Genomic DNA, 15,582 nt, shown 5'->3' with positions numbered 1-15,582 from the left:
ATCTCCTCTGAAATACAGACCTGATAAGAGCATGCCTGGTGAAATGCCAGTCAACTAGTATTTGTAAATGCACGATTATTCTTTTAACAGATCTTCTTACTCTGAAAAACTTTCAATGTAGAACATTTAGACAGATTCTTTTTTAAAAAAGAAAAAAATTAAACTATCTATAAGCTCAGGTTCCTGAGAGGTTAGCATTTGTTTCTAAGCAGCTTTCTTACTTTTTCTGTGTGCGTATTCCTCTATGTACGTACACAAACAATATGCTATGCTTTAAAACCCGCAGAAAACAATAGCATATGGTACATAGTATTTTCTGATCTGCCTTTTACAGCCATTATTTTGTATATCGTGACGCTTTTAATTAGCATTCCCCATCATACTTTTCAATGGCTTTCTAGTATTTTACTTTTGTGGTGGGGACAATGATACACTTTGGCACACACCAGACTGACTCACTTTGTTTTGGAGAAGCCAGATTTGGTTTTCCTGGTTAAGTCCTGATTATCTGAGACCACTCGGGAACAGGAGCGAGTAAGGCTCACCACACCACAGGAAGTACAAACCCTAATCAGACCGGAGCTCTAACCCTGCCTTTTGTCACAGTGACCCCAGTTCCCAACAGGCAGCCAGCTGCCGTGAAGTTCCCTGCTGCTCTCTACTCTTTCGGTAACAACTCTAACAAGCCAACAGATTCACCTTCAAGTAAAACAAAAGAGTCAGGAATGGAATTCCACAATGGTTAAACCAAGTCCCAAATAATTCAAACATGTAAGTTGCAGTCACCCACAATTTTTAAAAAATGTATTTCCTTCCAGTACAGCTGATTTACCATGATGTACATCCACACTTTTGAACACAGTATTTTAGGGTCATAAGAACTTTACACTGGGACTTGATTTCCAATGTGAGAGTCACATGAAAAGATCTTTACCTTCCTTCCTCAGTAATTCACTACTATAAAAGTCAGACACAGTTCATAAAAGCCATTACCTGTCGATGCCTAGAATCCTTATTTGCAATTTCATTTTCAAGTTTATTACTGATGTCGTCCTAAGTTTCAAATCAAATATAAAGCTAACGTCCTCAGAATAAAAGTCCTAGACACGGCAGTTTTCTCGGACGTGAGCAAAAATGCGCCTATCCCAAAGGTCACGATTGGCACCCATCTGTCTTAACGTTCTGTCCAGCCACTTGGTTTACCAAGCTTCTTTTCTACATAATAAACCCAAACAGCAAACGAAAAGTGTACTAAACTACCCTGTTATTGCAAGAATTCCAGGAGGGAAGGTATCTGGCATGAAGTCAGGACCTCTGTCTGCTACACCATACAGGCGGGCTTGACCCAGAACAAGGAGGGACCTTCAACAGATCCAACGGGGAGCTCTGAGGCTCGTTAACTCGAGTGAAAGTTGGAAAAGTCTCATGCAATTTCCTCAGAATTAAAGTAGAATATTAACGAGTGGAAACAGAAGTCAAATTGTACACAACTGGGAGCAGCCTTCTCAAGCCTAGTTCTTCAAAAGCAGAGTTACACCACATGGATGAAACGCTCAAACCAGGACCAGAACTTGCTGCTGGTGCAACTCCTGTCCGCCACTTCAAAATCCACTTCAGGTCCCTCCCTGGTCACTAAGTAACCAATGTGGGCAAAGTCCTAACTTTAAAAGTGAAAGGTCTTGAAAACGCGTTTTCTAGAATTCTATACGTATTAAACTCTGCCACCTAATCTCCTGTTGCCAGAGTAGTGTGAATAGCTTATGCAAACCTGTGCAAATATTTCTGTTTTGAGTTCTCACACAGAATTACTCACACCAAGCTACTAAACAAGTACACCTGCTGTACCACATGTTGGAGGGGTTCTCTCTGAGACGGTCTCACGGGGGAGGGGTGGGCCGGTTGGGTGCTGTCTGTCTGTGCACAGAGGAGAGGCGAGGCTCACAGGAAGAGGCCTGAGTCCCCAGCACTTTCTGTTTTCACAGTGACCGCTAGGGAGTTTCTCATAAATCAGGACACCCGCAGACATGACCGCCAGAGACATCACGATTCCACATGGTTACAGAGCTCGGGCCTGAGGATCTGAGGGTGAGCAAACACCACTCGACTTGTCTGACCGCCGGTATCACTGTCACACATCCCTTCAAGGAGCGGAACCTCAGAAAACTTGAGAAGATGGCCAGGCAAGCTGCCTCAGCAGAGCCCACACAGCATGATCCCATCTCTCTGAGAGAACAGGCTCCACAGGTGTCACCAGACTCTCCTGAGTGAATCAGAAGCAAATTTCAGCATCATCAGGAACACATTCGACAGGCAGTAGCGGGGGGCGGGGGGTGGGGATGAACTGGGAGACTCGGGTTAACATATATACAGCACTGATACTACACATAAAGTCAACGAGTGAGGACCTAGTGTACAGCACAGGGCAGTCTGCTCAGTGCTCCGTGGTGAAGCAAATGGGCAGGAAATCTAAAAGAGAGACAGATACGTAAATAGATAGATAGATAGATAGATAGATGACTGATTCACTTTGCTGTACAGCAGAAATTGACACAGCAGTGTAAAGCAACTATACGCCAATAAATTAATGAATGGATGAATGAATTTTTAAAAAAGGAACACAGTGGGCCCCCTGGAACTTGTGGAAATGAGGAGTCCACACCCAGGGTGCGGCACAGCGTCAGGGCTGCCCTCATGTTGGTCCACTGCCAACGGACCGCCTGGACTAGGCCTCTTCTACCCCAGAGACCTCGATGCGGAGGCAGGGAGGCAGCCAGCTGTGGTCTCTCCAGTGCTCTGCTCTTACTCACGCAGCCATCCCAAGGCTGAGATCCCCGGGAGAACAAGAAACCCACATTCCACCTCAGGACAACAGACACAGCTGCAGTCACTCACTTCGCGGACGTCCCGCTCAAGTTTTCTGTTTATGTCCTTGGACTTGAGGAGGTCCTTCCTGGCCGTGTCCAGGTCCTCCTCCAGATGTTTCACGTGGGCAGAGAGGGCTGCCAGGCGCTCCTCCATCTGGCTCTGCTCCCGCAACTGCCTCTCTATGATTTCCTGGAGCTCCATCTTCTTAACCACGTCTTCCTTGTGGCTTAGAGAGCCATCGGAGGGTCTCTAAGGGGGAAAGGAAGCCTTACACAGCCTGGTTTTGGGAGGGAGGGAACACAGTACTTCCGGGCAATCTGTGAGGTCAAAACTGCCTTCTGCGCTCTGGGAGCTCACAGGACCCTCGTGGCCACTCAGACCTACATGGTGCATCGGTGAGAGGTCCCAACAGCCCCGCACAGACTGGATGGTAAGACAAGAACCAGACAGAGAGCGAGACCAAGGACTTGCCTTTCCATTGGCGCTTGGCATGTTTTCTTGCTCATGATGTACATCAAGCACCCTGTCCGTTAGTATCTTTTCCTGGTTATTCTCCTCTGAAAGAATCATCTGCTAAAACCAAAAAACATTGAATCAGAGTAAAGAAATAAGTAAAGACAGCCAAACTCCACCTGGAAAACTCAACTCTAAACTGAAAACACAACATAAAAAGAAAATACATGGTGATGCTATCCATCCCGAATACCACCAGGTGATTAGAGTCAGAATTTGTCTTCTACTGGACAAAGGGGTACTTAAGAGATCCTGCAACTCTGAGCCACAAGTCTAGTTTACTAGTCATTAAAATAACCCTGGTGGGCGGGTCCTCAATCAGAAAGATAAATAACATCTGATGCCCACCACTACAGCCTTCATTCTTTTTTAAAATGAAAGGATTCAAATGACAAACCCTTCACGGAAATTACACAAAGACTGATCAAACTTACCTCTTTATGTGTGGCACCTAATTCTTCTTCTAACAAACTACACCTTTCGAGTGCTACTCGTAATCACGCTCTCAACTCAAATAAAAGGGGCCGAGTCACTGTGTGTTGATGTGTGTATATACGTTAGTACACTTCTTAGTGTATACTCACCCTAATACATGGATACTGTCACAGAATACCTTGAATGTCTCTCATTGATCTTAACGTCAAGAGAATCTGCTTGTTAACAGCTTTAAATTCTAAGTTTGAGAGAACAAAATGTTCTCCTAAATTAATTATTACCCAGTTTTTAACTGCAAATTGATATACAGAATATAATAAATCTTGAGACATTCATGCCAACTAATACTTTTTAACTGGGGGCTTCCCAGGTGGCTCAGTGGTAAAGAATCCGCCTGCCAATGCGAGAGGGCAGGTTCGATCCCTGGGTCAGGAAGATTCCCTGGAGTAGAAGATGGCCACCCACTCCAGTATTTATGACTGGGAAGCCCCATGAAGAGAGGAGCATGGTGGGCTACAGTCCACAGGGTTGCAAAGATTCGGACACGACTGAGCATGTATGCAGGCAACGCTTTTTAACCATATAAAACTCTGAATTCTTACAGAAAAAAATGTATATACAAGAATTCAAGACGCTCAAAAGTCAACTAGTTACATAAACATGTGCATCATCCGCCTAACAAGGCAGCAAGTGTACAAATCCAGGACGGCCGGATGGCTGGTACCTTCTCGTCCAGGGCCTTGTGGTGTTCAAAGAGCAATTTCAGCGCCCTGAGCACCTCCACCTCACTCCTCATGCCGGCTGGGGACTGCGCCTGCCGCTTGCCTGCTGTCATCCCGACGGGTGGAATATATCGCGAAACCAGGCACTCCAGGTGCTCCAGCAGCAGCTGCAGGGCAGGGCCAAAGGAACACCTTCAACCTCATGCTCGAACTCCGGGCTGATAACTCCTCTCAGCCTCACGCTATAGCCGGAAACATGCTAAGGCACGTCGGAATCCTGCCAGTTCAGTCGAAAGTTAGAGTGGACTTCCCCAGGGGCCCAGTAGTTAAGACTCCACACTTCTTCAAGGATCATGGGTTTTAACCCCTGGTTGGGGAACTAAGATCCCACACAAAGTGTAGCATGGACAAAAATGTAAGTTAAGAGAACTCCCCCCTCATATGTACTAAAATTACATTAGCTCTCATCAGAAATTTGAAGCAAGGTATGAGAACCCAGAACTTGATCCACCCTGGTCTGTTCAGTGGGAAGATGTGGAAAATGACTTGAAAATCAGACAAAGTTTAAAGACAGCACACGGAGGCCAGCGGTGACCCCCGCGGGGCAAATGTCAACACGTGAGAATCCCCCTACTGACCCTGGTGTTGTTTCTCTCAGCTTTCAGCTGAGCGATTTCCTCTTTGCATTTGCAAAGCTGCTCCCTGTAGGTGTATTCTTCGGGAGTTGGAAATTCCTAGAAAACAGTTAAAGGAGAAACTAAATGCAAACATAAATTAAAAAGAGAGCGAGACTGTGAAGACTGACCCTGTCAAGTCTCTCCAGGCTCCACACAAAGGATCTCCATGCCCCTCCAGAGAAGAGGGGTCCACTGACCCCAAGACCACACAGACCACCACAACTCAGACCGGCCTTCAGCCTCCACCTCGACCTGGCAGGCACGCGGCAGGAGAGAACCTGGAATCCAAGCCTGCCTTCTCAAGACCCAGGGACATTTGAGAAACTTTCCAAAACGTAAACCTAACAACAAAGTGGATAAAGAGATTCTTAAACGACACACAGACCTGGAGCCACTGGGGAGAGTGAAGAAAAAAAGGAAGGTCTACAAGGCCACGAGGCTTTGGAGTGTTCCTCTGGGAAAAAGGCGGATGGCACCTCAAAGCCATCTGTTAGCCTCACTCCACAGAAGCCACCCAGTCATTCAATCAACTGGTTAAAATGTTAAATTTATGTTATATGTACTTTACCACAATTTGCATGCATGCGGGGCCGTCCACGTGGTGAACTTGCTCAAACTGAACCACACGGAGTCTTTCGTTCTTCTATTTTTCTTTGCAGAAATTAAAACAATCCTGTGCTACGTATCCACTACTACATACTGAGTATTCAGCACCCAGAACAGTGCCCAGCACTTGTAAGAGGCATGTAGTAGACATGTGTAGCTATGAGGGTGTATGTCATACACGTAAGCAGTAGGTACCTGTCATTAAAATACTGGACACACTGGTCTGTGCTTTGTAACATGGGAGACATTAACGGGCTTAGCCGTTCTGCTTCAAGGACTGACTCTCTAGCTCGATCCTCATGCCCCAGAGATTCCTCCAGCCCGTATATCCTTTCTTTGCAAGAAGGGAGACATTAAGGGCCTTACCCTTTCTGCTTCAAGGACTGACTCTATAGCTCAGTCCATGTGCCCCAGTGACTTCTCCAGCCAGTGTTTGCCTTCTTGTGGGGCCCCCGCCCATCCTCCATGCAGCAACTGCACAACCTCTTACAAGGTAAACCTGCTGGGGTCGATCCTGCCCACTAAGGCCAGAATGCCCTGGCCGGCAGGGCCCACAACCATGCTAACAAAATGAAACACAACCCCAATGCTTCGCCGGGTGAGGGCCAATCTGACGGGCCCAGCCCCCGGCTGCTCTCACCTCAGGCCGCTCTGCTTCCAGGACGTGGGCCGAGGCCAAGTCCTTCCTAGTCTTCGCCTTTGCCTTGGGGTTGCAGCGCTGGAATAACGCCCAAAGGCGGGCCCTTCTGCGACCCATCCTCGCAGATAGGGGCAGCCCCCGACTCGGGGGCAACCGCTGTTTCACGGTAGGATACCTCGGCTACCGAGCTATCACCACCAATCTCACACTACGACCACCACTCTCACACACACTGCTCTCACACACCACTCTCACACACACCGTTCTCACACTATGACCACTGCTCTCACACTATGACCACCAAATGGCATGAAGGCTCCACCTCCAGCACATCTCCCAGGAGCCCAGAACTGGAACCCACTCGGTCACAAGAGGCTCCGTGGCAACAGGGGGGCTGGGCTCAGGTCCACTGTCAAGGGTGCAGAGAGGGGGGAGGGGCTGCCAAAAAGACAACAATTGAGTGTGGAGTGCAGGAGAAGGCAGGCTGTGCCCACAGCTCAGGCCCCCTGTCAAACACGACCCTGCAAGGTACTGGGTCACAGTCGAACCAACCAGTATAAACTCCTTCAGAAACCACCACCCCTGGGAATGAGCACGTCTTCTAAGTGGGCTTCTGCCCCCTCTACCCCCCAAACAAGCCTCCAGTGAGGCTACTGAAAGGGCAGCCCTGAACTCAAGGGCGTCCCCAGAACCCATTCAGCTGAGGAGGACTCACCATGCTAGCTGCCCCTCACTCTCACCCTGAGCTCGGTCCTCCCTGTCAGACTCCCTCACTCGAGCTCAGCAAGGGCTTGACCAACCTCACTCCAGGCACTTAAAATGAACCCACAGTGGGTACAGGGGTTCATTCAACCTGCTGTGAACTCGCCCTCTTTACTTCGACCCTCCGCTGCCAGAAGACTCTGCCCCGTGGGGACTGCATGGTGGAGGTTCAGGGGTGTCCCTGCCTCGAGCCGCGACAGCCAGTGCCTCCCAGACCCCGCCTGAGTCTCCCACCCCTCTCCTGGCTCCACTCCCACCCTCGCGGTTCTCCACTCGCCAGGGCACAGGCCACTTGCTCCTGGCTCAGCCTGGACCTCTGCTGTCATTTGAGGACCTCGGTCCACAGGGTGCTTGGGGTCCTATATCCACCCATCTCAGCAATTGCACACTCTGGGAGAGACAGGGTACAGTTTGGGGTCCTGCCCGCAGTTCACCCTGAACACGTTCTCTTTTTTTAGCTTTATCTACTGGAGTTCTCTGAGATGTGTTCTTAAAACATCAACTGTTGCTTTCAAAAAGACTGTAAGGTCACTGTGCTCAACTTTACGAATAAAATCTTCATTTTCCACCTTAAAGTGAAACTGGAGGGAAGACTAAAAGCAGTCATTTTTTCAAACTGAAAAAGAAAACCCACATGTGACCATGTCACAGAATACAGGTCACGTAACCCCTCCCTCCTCAGCCTTGGCCTCCACCACCAGCAGCCCGGCATTGCAAGGCCTGCCCTGGGCCGCCAGGGGCAAGGGCAGAGGGGAGACCGGCTCCTCTGTCTCCAGGCCGCGTGGGCCGCCTGCTCCACCTCCTTCCCAAGTTCACGTGGCACTGAAACAGCCCAGGCAAGCTGGGGACTCTGACCAGAAACACAACCATGGGTACCAAGCAAGGACCCCTGGTTCTTGTTTTCCCTGGTATCAAATAAACTTGATCAAGACAATTACTGTGACTGTTACATGTGGCTTCAGATGACAGAAGACCCCCCCTCCCCCAGGGTGTCTCCACTTCCAGTGACAGACGCAAGCATCTTGTAGGTCAGCCTACCAAGAGCTAGAAAAGCTAAATAAGGTTTAAAAGAGGTCCTTAGGCAGCCACAATCCAAGATTTCAAACAAAAGCGAAGCTCGGTGAGGGAGCTGGAGACTGAGAGGGCCGCTCGTTTCCTCGGGGCATCTGAGCAAAGCTGACTCTGTGAAGAAAAGGAAGGGAAAAAGTCAAGCAGAGGGGGCTGGCTAACACAGCTCTGGAGGGTTCCTTGGGCTGTGGAGACAAAAAGTCAAGTGCAGGCCTGACGAGTCAGTCCGGATGTCAGAAAACGTACCCAACACTCTGCCCAAACCGGCTGAGCGCTGACTATCAGTCACCTCGTGGTGCTCAGGAGAGACGGTGGGCTTCAGGACCTGCCGAGAACGCGGGGCCCTGGGAGGCACCCCAGGCTTCCAGACACTGGAGACGCTGGAAAGCTCCTCCCTGGGGTCGGGGGGGAAGGTGGGGGAAGGCTGCTGAGACTGAGCTTAAAAGGACCCCCAAGCCTCAAGTCCCTCAGGCCCTGAGTGAACAGACAGCTCTGTCCCCACTGGAGGTCTGCGTCAGAGGAAACTCTGGAGAAGGCAGCATCACTCAGAACCTCTAGGGTTTTCCAAACATAATGTCCAACATGCAACCAAAGAAGCAAAAGAGGGTGTAACAACAAACAGGACCAAGAGAAAAAGAACTGAACCAGATCCAGAGGTATGAGATATATATCAGCGTATCAGAGGTATGCTAGAGGTATCAGATGCAAATGTCACCTGTTCAAAAATATACTTGACAAAAGGAAAAATTTCTGAGAATCAAAACCAATCTAGAACTTTACAATAACAGTGACTGAATTTAAGAACTCAGTCTCTGGCCTTAACATCAGATTGGACGTAGCTGTCCAGACGATCAGTGAACTGAAGAACGGATCGGTTACAATATATATATATAAGAGGGAAAAGGGATAGAATGTATTGAAGGAATCTGTTGTTAAACTATGTTGTTAAAAACTATAAATGGGGACCCTCATGGTGGAGAAAAGACAGAAAGGGGAATAAGAAATGCCTCCAGGGGTTGAAACTAAAGAGCCTCTTAGTGAAAGTGAAAGGGGAGAGTGAAAAAGCTGGCATAAAACTCAACATTCAAAAAATGAAGATCATAGCATCCAGCCCCATCACTTCATGGCAAATAAATGTGGAAACAGTGGAAACAGTGACACACTTTATTTTCTTGGGCTCCGAAATTCCTGCAGATGGTGAAATTAAAAGATGCTTGCTCCTCGGAAGGAAACCTATGACAAATCTAGACAGCATATTAAAAAGCAGAGACATTACTCTGCCAACAAAGGTTCATTTAGTCAAAGCTATGGTTTTTCCAGTAGTCATGCATGGATGTGAGAGTTGGCCCATGAAGAAGGCTGAATGCCAAAGAATCAATGCTTCTGAACTGGGGAGTTGGAGAAGACTCTTGAGAGCCCCATGGACTACTAGGAGATCCAATCAGTCAGTCAATCCTAATGCAAATCAGTCCTGAATATTCATTGGAAAGACTGATGCTGAAGCTCCAATACTTTGGCCACCTGATGCAAAGAGCTGACTCATTGGAAAAGAACCTGATGATGGGGAAGACTGAAGGCAGGAGGAGAAGGGGACGACAGAGGATGAGCTGGTTGGATGGCATCACCGACTCGATGGACATGAGCTTGAGCAAGCTCCAGGAGTTGGTGATGGACAGGGAAGCCTGGCGTGCTGCAGCCCATGGGGTTGCAACGGGTCAGACACGGAGCGACTGAACTGACTGACAGGGACAGTGGTAAGAGTTGGTTCAAGAATCAGACCATTGAGTCAAAAATGAAAACCACACATTGGTTTCAGCAGCTCTGCAGGTGCCTAAGGCAAGAAGCAAATGTTCAAGCACTCAGAGGAAAAAGGGTGTGGCTTTTAACGGCACAACAACACTGAGAGCTGACTTTCCAAGAACAAGGAAGTCAGAAGATAATGGACTGGCATCTGTAAAATGCTGAGAAACAAATAACCACCAACCTGGAATTCTACATCCAACAAAAACTCTCTTCGAAAGTGAAAGCAAAATAGAGACTTTGAGGGCAAATGGAAATGAGACAACTCATCACCCACACACATGAACTAAAAAAAAAAATATTAAGGCAGTGCTTTGGGAAAAAGAAAAGTAGTCTCTGATGGAAATATAAAAAACAAGTAAAGACCAACAATGAGGTAACTGTGAGGGTAAATACTAACTCTACAAAACAATGATGTTAATGCCAAAAATATATCTAACTGTTTAAAGTGTGACAGTGACAAGGAGGAAACAGTCGTGTCAGGGAGGCAGTAAGAGTACTAAGTTAGACTTGAATGTAAAACACACACTGTGTCTGCAAATGTACACCCAACAACCTGACAGAGGAGCACAGAACTAGAGAAACACTTCATACTTCTAAAAGAAGGCAAGAGCAGAAAACACAGACTAGGTGGGACAAACAGAAATCACACAGCAACATGGTGTCTACACACTGAAATATCAACATTATAAACAGAGCCAATACTCAAACTGATTCCAGTGAAAACTATACACTATTCAGAGGTACATGTTAAGATGGAAGGTCTTTTAGACAGGTGAAAGTAAAAGATACCCAAGCTAACACGGACAGAAAACTGATGTGGCAACATCACTGTCAAATAGTGTCTAAAGAAAGAAGCATTACTAGCAATAAAAAAGAACATCTCATACTGATACAAGTTCAGTCTAGCAAGAAGATGAGGATTCTAAACTTGAATGTACCTAATAACATAACCTCAAAATATCAATACATAAAAACTGACAGAAATAGAAAAGGAGTAACAGCCCAGTTCATAATCCCAGTGGGAGACGTTAAAGACACATCTCTCGTGGAACTGGGCTCCCTGGTACGTAGTCACCTGCAACCATGAAGTACCTGAAATGTGGCTGGCTCTACAATGAGATGCGCTGCAAGCCTGAAACACATGCTGGATTTTAAAGACTTAGCATGAAAAAAAGAACGTGAACTATTGCATTAGGTTTTATCATGTTGATTACACACTGAAATGATAATATTTGGGGTGTGTTAAAATAAAATATATTACAGGTAATTTCACCTACTTCTGCTTTTACTCAACGTGGCTACTGGAAGCTGAATTACATGAGTGACAAACCTGATGTAACTGATACACACGGAACACTGCATTCCCACTGATACATATTATTTTCAAGAGCCCAACGAACATATAACAAAAAGAACATGTAGTGGGCTATTAGGAAAGCTCGAATTATTTCAAAAGACTGAAACAAGGCAGAGTATACTTAGGGACTGCAATGGGCTGACAGTTTATGGGCCCTCAAACTTCACCCCGCACGTGGTGATGATCCTAGGAGGCAGGCACTCTGGGAGGGGTCAGGCCAGGAAGGAATGGGCTCCCGTGCTGCGAGGACAGGGAGAAGCAGCAGGCAGTCTAGGAACCAGGAAACATGACTCACCAGACGTGGCACCTGCTGATGATCTTGGGACTCCCCAGCCTCCAGGACTACAAGAAACAACTTTCTGTTGTTTATCAGCTAGTCTACGGGATTTACAACAGTAGCCCAAAAAGACAGGGCTCTTGGATAGTGAAAAAGACAGGGCTCTTTGATAGTGAAGGACAGGGAAGCCTGGCGTGCTGCGGTTCATGGGTCACAAAGAGTCGGACACGACTTAACGAATGACCACCACCACCACCACCACCACCAGTTGATCTGAGTTAAGACTAAAACGGACTTCATGGCTTAGGCTATTTAGTCTGTTTCACACAGGCCAAAATGACTCACATATTTTAAAGTATTTATCCAAAAGTGCCCCTTGATAGCATTTTACAGCCTGTACATAATAGGATGAATACTTTTAAAATAAATTTAATAGTCTATACTTCTAAAATATAATATTTCAAAATATTTTCCTATAAGAGACTTTGAATATTTTTTCAGTAACTCTCCCTCTTTCCCTCTATGACAGGCACTGAACAATGTTGAGGAAAAATCAGTTTGGTGCTAGGAAGTCACAGGCAGGATACTTACCAACTTGAAAGATTAGTAGCAGAAAAAAAAAAGATTAGTAGTATATACTATATATTCATAGAGAATTACTTGCTGTCATTAATGTTGGAAGAGCAAAACATACCCATTTCCTTATGGTCCTTTCATAAACAATGCTTCTCTAGTTTGTCTTTTAAACACATCAACAGTGTTTCTCTAGTTCTGTGCTCCTCTGTCAGGTCCTTCTGTTATTGTCTGGTGAAGGGGAAACACTGTTATCAGAAAATGAAACTAAAATTATAAGTTAGATATGATGTTATTGTTCTACTTTTGTATGTTTCTGAATCAAGATTAGATAAACAACAGATGGGCTGCCTTCTGTGGCTGAAAACAGAAATAATGGGTTGTTTGTTTTCTACACAAATAATTTTTTTTTAATTCTACAAATGGCTCTAAGGTGAACTCGACAGTCTTGGCTAAGCTGCTTCTATTACGGTAACACATTTCTATTATTGAAACACAGGTTCTAGTATCAAAATTCCTTGGGACATAGATCATTGGATTAGATGGATGAAAGAGAAAAAAATGAAGGGGGAAACTTTAGGAAAGGAAACATGTTCTTTTGAAAATCAGTGTTTAAAAGACAAAATGATGATTCTAATACAGAATATAAGAACAATTCTTTTTTAAACCTCAGGAATTATGTACTTGCCACAACAGAATAATGAAATTTTTCTTTGTGTATGGCATTCTAGTAAGAGGCTTAACTTTATTTTCTCATTTAATCTTCACAGCCACCTATGAGGTAGATATTACTGTATTTAACATATTATTCCCTATATTTCCATGAGGAAACTGAGACTCAAAGTGTTACAGATAGGACTGTAAACCCCATGTTCTCAATAAATATGTTACATGTGAATGGCTTTCTAGAAATATCAACAAACTTTGAAATGTGTAACTCTTTCATAAAATGCTTTGAGCCTCTTAGAAGCCCCTAAATAAATAGGAAGATGTGGGAAAACAGAAATGAATATTCTCTGTAAAAACAAAAAATAATGCCTGAAGAAACATATAAAATACAAAATAATTATGTGTAATAATAAAATGATAAAGACAGGAGTCAGAGGAACACTAATGGGAGAGTGATCCAAGTTATTATTTGTATTAGAATACTGTAAGTCAAGAGTACATATCATAATTTCTGGGGTAAGCAATAAAAGAATGCACAACTAACTAGGTAATCAGAGAGAGAAATACAATAATACAAAAGAAGTCAAGACAGGAGAGAGAAAAAGAAAAACAGTTTGGAAAAACTGAAATCGAATAATAAGATGGCAGATATTAACCCAAGTACATCACCAATTGCATTATATATAAATGAACTATCGACTACATAAGAGAGTAAGATTGCTGGACTAGGTACAAAAAAAAATTTGCTGATAGGAATGTAAAATGAGGCAACCACTATGGAGAACAGTCTGGTGACTATTCAAGCAGTTAAACATAAAACTGCCACGCGATCCAGAATTCCACTCCTAGGAATATACCCCAAATAATTTTAAATCATGTCTAAGCAAAAATAATCCTGCTTATTTAACTTCTATGCAGAGTACATCATGTGAAATGCCAGACTGGACAAAACACAAGCCGGAATCAAGATTGCTGGGAGAAATATCAATAACCTCAGACGTGCAGATGACACGACCCTTACGGCAGAAAGCAAAGAAGGACCAAAGGGCCTCTGGATGAAAAGTGAAAGAGGAGAGTGAAAAAGTTGGCTTACAACTCAACATTCAGAAAACTAAGATCACGGCATCCAGTCCCATCACTTCATGGCAAATAGACAGGAAAACAATGGAAACAGTGACAGACTATTTTGGGGGCCTCCAAAATCACTGCAGATGCTGACTGCATCCATGATATTAAAAGACACTTGCTCCTTGGAAGAAAAGTTATGATCATCTTAGACGGCATATTAAAAAGCAGAGGCATTACTTACCAACAAAGGTCCGTCTCATCAAAGCTGTAGTTTTTCTAGTAGTCATGTATGGATGTGAGAATTGAACTATAAAGAAAGCTGAGTGCCAAAGAATTGAGGCTTTTGAACTGTGGTGTTGAAGAAGACTCGTGAGAGTCCCTTGGACGGCAAGGAGATCAAACCACTCTATCATAAAGGAAATCAGTCCTGAATATTCACTGGAAGGACTGATGCTGAAGCTGAAACTCCAAAACTGTGGCCACCTGATGGGAAGAACTGATTCACTGGGAAAGACCTTGATGCTGGGAAAGATTGAAGACGGGACGAGAAGGGGACGACAGAGGATGAGATGGTTGGATGGCATCACCGACTAAATGGACAGAAGTTTGAGCAAGCTCTGGCAGTTGGTGATGGACAGGGAGGCCTGGCATGCTACAGTCCATGGGGTCGCAGAGAGTTGGACACGGCTGAGCGACTGACCTGAACTGAAGCAAAAATGTGCATATGAATGTTCATAACAGAGCAGTGTTATTCATAATAACCATAAAGAGCAAAATAAAGCAAAAGCAAGCAAAGGAAACGAAATAACAAAGAAGAGAAGTCAATGACACTGAAATCAGAAAATCAATTTTTTTTTATATTTTATTTTATTTATTTATTTATTTTTTTAAAATCACACAACCCAAGAGCTGGTTCTTTGAAAACTTTAGTACAATTGATAAGGTTCTAGTACAAATGATTTAAAACGACAGAGAAACACAACTTAACCAATATCAAGAATGAAAAAGAGGGTATCACTAGAGACCATACTGACATTAAAAATATAATAAGGAAGGACTTCCCTAGTGGCCCAGTGGTTAAGAATCTGCCTGCCAATGCAGGGGACATGGGTTCAATCCCTGGTCCAGGAAATTCCCTCATGCTTCAGAGTGACATGCCCATGTGCCACAACTACTGAAGCCCACACACTCTGCAGCCCAGGCTCTGCAACAAGAGAAGCCACCACAATGAAAAAGCCTAAAACAAAGAGTAGCCCCCACACTCTGCAACTAGGGAAAGACTGCACACAGCAATGAAAACCCAGCACAACCAAAACTAACTTTCACTTTCCAATAAAAATGTTAAAAATACCTAAGTAATAGTACAAACAACTCTATGCATATAAACCAGACAATTTAGATGAAGTAGACCAATTCCTCAGACTGCCAAAACTCACCCAAGATGAAACTGATAATATGAACAGTCCTGTAACGATTCAACAAATTGAATTTGTAGTTTAAAATCTCCTGAACAAAGATGTTCAGGCCTGATGCTTTCATTGGTAAAA

At 44.9% G+C, this 15,582-nt stretch overlaps 1 protein-coding gene across 10 annotated transcripts in view; it reads right to left on the bottom strand.

Moving 5' to 3' along the window:
* Nucleotides 1–15,582, bottom strand: part of LOC139179644 (liprin-alpha-1-like) — a 304,559-nt gene that overhangs the window by 21,697 nt on the left and 267,280 nt on the right. For 4 of the 10 annotated variants that reach the window (XM_070779269.1, XM_070779270.1, XM_070779271.1 and 1 more), the window contains exons 1-3: nucleotides 5,174–7,684; nucleotides 4,538–4,702; nucleotides 2,893–3,435 (exon numbers count right to left, since the gene is read on the bottom strand). In XM_070779269.1, the coding sequence (XP_070635370.1) occupies nucleotides 2,893–3,066 (174 nt within the window). In that variant the 5' untranslated portion in view covers nucleotides 3,067–3,435; nucleotides 4,538–4,702; nucleotides 5,174–7,684. Of the gene's footprint in view, nucleotides 1–2,892; nucleotides 3,439–4,537; nucleotides 4,703–5,173; nucleotides 7,685–12,419; nucleotides 12,530–15,582 lie in introns of those variants that run through there. The other 6 variants (XM_070779266.1, XM_070779267.1, XM_070779265.1 and 3 more) reach the window with 5 other exon arrangements.

This window comes from Bos indicus, chromosome 25, assembly GCF_029378745.1.
Source record: "Bos indicus isolate NIAB-ARS_2022 breed Sahiwal x Tharparkar chromosome 25, NIAB-ARS_B.indTharparkar_mat_pri_1.0, whole genome shotgun sequence".
NCBI classification, from domain to species: domain Eukaryota; kingdom Metazoa; phylum Chordata; class Mammalia; order Artiodactyla; family Bovidae; genus Bos; species Bos indicus.
This window is presented reverse-complemented; position numbering and strand designations above follow the sequence as displayed.